The 3566-nt window shown below is 53.8% G+C and overlaps 2 protein-coding genes across 2 annotated transcripts; one reads left to right on the top strand and one right to left on the bottom strand.

Annotated features, from left to right (window-relative positions):
* Window positions 1-968: 968 nt before the first annotated feature.
* On the top strand, window positions 969-1885 carry PODANS_4_9100 (uncharacterized protein; the record flags this gene model as incomplete). The annotated part of the gene is made up of 2 exons (XM_001905879.1): window positions 969-1233; window positions 1287-1885. The coding sequence occupies 2 exons, from the start codon at window positions 969-971 to the stop codon at window positions 1883-1885; spliced, it is 864 nt and encodes a 287-aa protein (XP_001905914.1).
* Window positions 1886-2710: 825 nt separating this feature from the next.
* Window positions 2711-3565, bottom strand: PODANS_4_9110 (uncharacterized protein; the record flags this gene model as incomplete). The annotated part of the gene is made up of 1 exon (XM_001905878.1): window positions 2711-3565. A coding segment is annotated over one exon (855 nt), but the record flags the coding sequence as incomplete, so codon positions are not given.
* Window position 3566: the final 1 nt, after the last annotated feature.

The raw sequence follows: 3566 nt of genomic DNA, 5'->3' as shown, positions 1-3566 counted from the left end.
GGGGGGGGGGGAGATGAGTGTTAAATGAGGAGGTGTTTGGTGGTGTTTAGTTTGCTTTTAGGTCTCTGGGGCCGTCGTTCATGGCGATGTTTGGTTTTTTTTTTTTTTTTTTTTTGTTTATTTGGTTCATTGGTATTGGGAGTTGAAAAGGAGTTGGCACTGGGATGGGATGGACTGCATTGCTAGGACGGTAGCTTCATTTGATATTGTTATATGCATTGCTTTTTGTCAGTTTAGCTGCTTTTATGGTTTTTGGTATCCGTTGATGGGATAGTTATCATGCGTCTTGCGTCGAGCTCTTGAATTTGCTGTTGATTTGACTGCTTGGGACCAACTTCAAGTCGATCTGGCTGCTAATAACTGATGCCCTTTGCAGAATACCGCCTTGACATGCCCGAGCCCGAGCCCGAGCCTGAGCTCGTAGCACCCGCTTCTGCCGTCTGATTATTGCTAGTTTCCCAACTGAAGATGACGAGCAGCTTCTTTCAAGGAGGTGACGTCGGAAACAAACTTGTGGGGAAAGCGGGAACGGGAAGAAGTGGGGATTGTGTGTGGTTGACATGAGGATGAAGGCACGGGAGGATGGTGGTATTGCATATATGCAGTTGGGGTTTTTCTTTTTGCTTTGATATCATCATCATCATCACTTGCCCAATCGGCTCTGATACTGCGCCAAAACACTCAAATTCAACCACAATTCATCGAGAGATTCCACTCCTCTACGAGAACTTCATTGAACGAAGCCAGAGCCAAGCTTTCTGTCAACGGGCGCCAAGACCTCCGCTTGTACCTGGTCGAGCCGGCTCTATCCCTCCACCGACCAAGTTCACTTGCAGCCTTTTCTCCCGAGCGAGACTTTTGCTCCGAACACACCGACGCCGGGAGCTTCGGGGTTTCAGAATAGTTGGGTTTGAGTTTCCAAGAATAGCAGTTGATCGACAGACACCGAGGGAGAGAGGGAGAAAGAAATGACTCTCACCGTGTTAACCGACGACCAGATCTCGGGGCTGGTCTCCAACTTGACCAAGGAAGAGCTCCAGAGGTTTATGGGGGTTTTGAGAGGGGCGTTGCACGAGTATTCAACCGCCACGACTGTCCCCTCTAAAGAAAATGCTGCCGCCACCGCCGCCCCGGAGATCCACCAGCCGGAGAGGACGTCGATAAACAGCAAGGCCACCGGGGCCACGACGTTGTTCATGCCGAGTTCTAGCTCTGTCGGGACGGGGATGAAAGGTATTCCAGCCCCTGGTTCTACTTGTCAGGGGGTTTATGCTAATGCGATGTAGTCGTCACGTTGACCTCCCCTTCCGCCGAAGGGGATGAAGACGCACGCCCAAAGGAAAACATCAAACCCACCGGCGCGATAACGTTGTTCTCACCTCACGGCACGCCCCTTGGATTCCTCCACGCCTCTACTCTGACGGCCTTTCGCACCGCGTTGGCTTCCCTGCTGCTCATCTCGAAGCGAGACCCCTCGTCCCATTTGAAAACCATTACCGTTTTTGGGACTGGTGCCCAGGCGTACTGGCATATCCGGCTCTCTTTGCTTTTGCTGGGGCAGCATATCCACCAGGTCAACATTTTGTCCCGGTCGTTCTCGCCGCCGGTGTCCTCCCTCCTCAAGTCGTTTTTGACATGTCCAAACAGGGAGAAGGAAGGCTGGGAAAACACCCAGTTTTCGGTTTTGACGCCGGCGCATAATGAGTATGAGAGGTTGCTGAAGGAGCAATTGCTGGAGTCAGATGTGATTATCTGTTGTACTCCGAGCACAAAACCGCTGTGGGATGGGGGGATTCTGACCAGTCATGAGGGGAGGCAGAAGGGGAGGTTGATTGTGGCTATTGGGAGTTATAAGCCGGATATGCAGGAGATTCCGCAGAGGTGATACAGCAGGCGTTGAAGAGGCATCATCACGGGGTGGGGGGGAAGCATCACTGGCATTGGCATAAGCATGCCGAGGAGGGGGGGGTTGTGGTTGTTGATACGTTGGATGGAGCGTTGAAGGAGGCGGGGGAGTTGATTCGGGCGGGGTGCAGGCCCGAGATGTTGGTTGAGTATGTTTGTTTTTTTGTTTGTCATAGTTGAGCACTGCTAATGTGGAAATAGGTTGGGCGAGCTGGTGATGCTTAATGATTATCACGAGCACCGTCACCATCGGCATCACAGGGATGAGAAGGAGAATAACAAACAAGAGGTTGGGGAGAAGGGCGAGGAGCAGGATAAGGATCACCGGAAACTGGCCAAGTGGCTTGCGGAAGGGAATGTCATTTACTAGAGTGTGGGCTTGGGGCTGATGGATTTGAGTGTCGGGATGGAGATTGTGAGGTTTGCAGGGGAGAAGGGCGTGGGGAGTCGGATCGACGGGTTCTAGGGGGGCTTTTTGAGGCCTGGTTCGCTGCGGTTTTAGACACCTCATCGCTTTCAGGAAGGAATGGATTGGTTGGCGGAACAGAACATGGGTTTGCCGTGGGGGATGGAGTGAATTTCTATGTCACTTGAGACGTACATGCATGACACATTGTCTGGTTAGCAAGGGCTCTCTTTTCTGTCCACAGCGTGCGGTATACCCATCACCTACTCGTCTTGTCTGTCGCTCCAAAATCCCCGAACTCTCTCTCATCCCTCACGCTCACCTTGACCATCACCCTCTCCTTGGGCTCCAGGATATGCACCGGCAGCACCCCGTCCTCCTTCTCCGGGATCTTCCCGCCTACAACCTCGATATCAAACTTGTCACCACCATGGCAATCAACAACCTGACAACAGCAAGGGCAAAATTCCTCCCCGGACAGAGCGTCTGCCCCCCACCAAAAGCCCTAAAGTTCTTGAAGCTGACCCCCTTCAAGAACCTCTCCGGTTTGAATTCCCTCGCGTCCTCCCCCCAGTTTTCCTTGGAGGCATGTATCGTCCCCCCCGAAATCTGCACCATCGCGCCCCCCTGGAACCAGTACTCTTTTCCTTTGACTTCAACCTCGACCCCCTCCTTTGGGACCACCACCCTTGTGGAGTAAGTGTCGCTCCCAAGCCTCAAACACTCGTTCACCACCGCCTCCAAGAGCAGCTTGGCATCCCTCAACCTTGCTTCGATCGTCTTGCTGTTGGGATCAACAGCCAACTCTGCCCTTAATCCCCCCAGGAGTTTTGGGTCGTTGAACGTCTGCAGCACACCCCAGAAGCTCGTCGTGGCGGTGTTGACGATCCCGGCGAATAGGAAGCTTACTTCGGACCTGGCTACCTCTTGTAGCTCCCACCCGTGTTTCGCGGCCATGGCTACCCGGTTGGCGATGATGGGTGCCACGTCTGCCTCTTTGTGTTTTCCGTTTCGGAGCCAGGCTGCAAAAGACTGGACTAGTTTCTCCCTTCCGCGGTAGGCCTTCCTCGCCGTCACCTGGGGACAGATGCCGACCAGTAGCCCGCCGAGGCCGTGGTCGAATTCCCAGAATGACCCCTCTATTCCCTCCAGGGGGTTTGACGCGCCGTAGAGGCTGCGGGCTGTGGCCAGGGCGACGAGGTTCCTTGTCCAAGCGAGGAGATCAATTTCCCGTTGGGAGGGAGGGGGGCTTTCC

The sequence above is a fragment of the Podospora anserina genome, chromosome 4 (assembly GCF_000226545.1).
Source record: "Podospora anserina S mat+ genomic DNA chromosome 4, supercontig 4".
Taxonomy (NCBI): Eukaryota; Fungi; Ascomycota; class Sordariomycetes; order Sordariales; family Podosporaceae; genus Podospora; species Podospora anserina.
The sequence above is the reverse complement of the archived record's forward strand: the minus strand, read 5'-3'. Positions and strand labels throughout refer to the sequence as shown.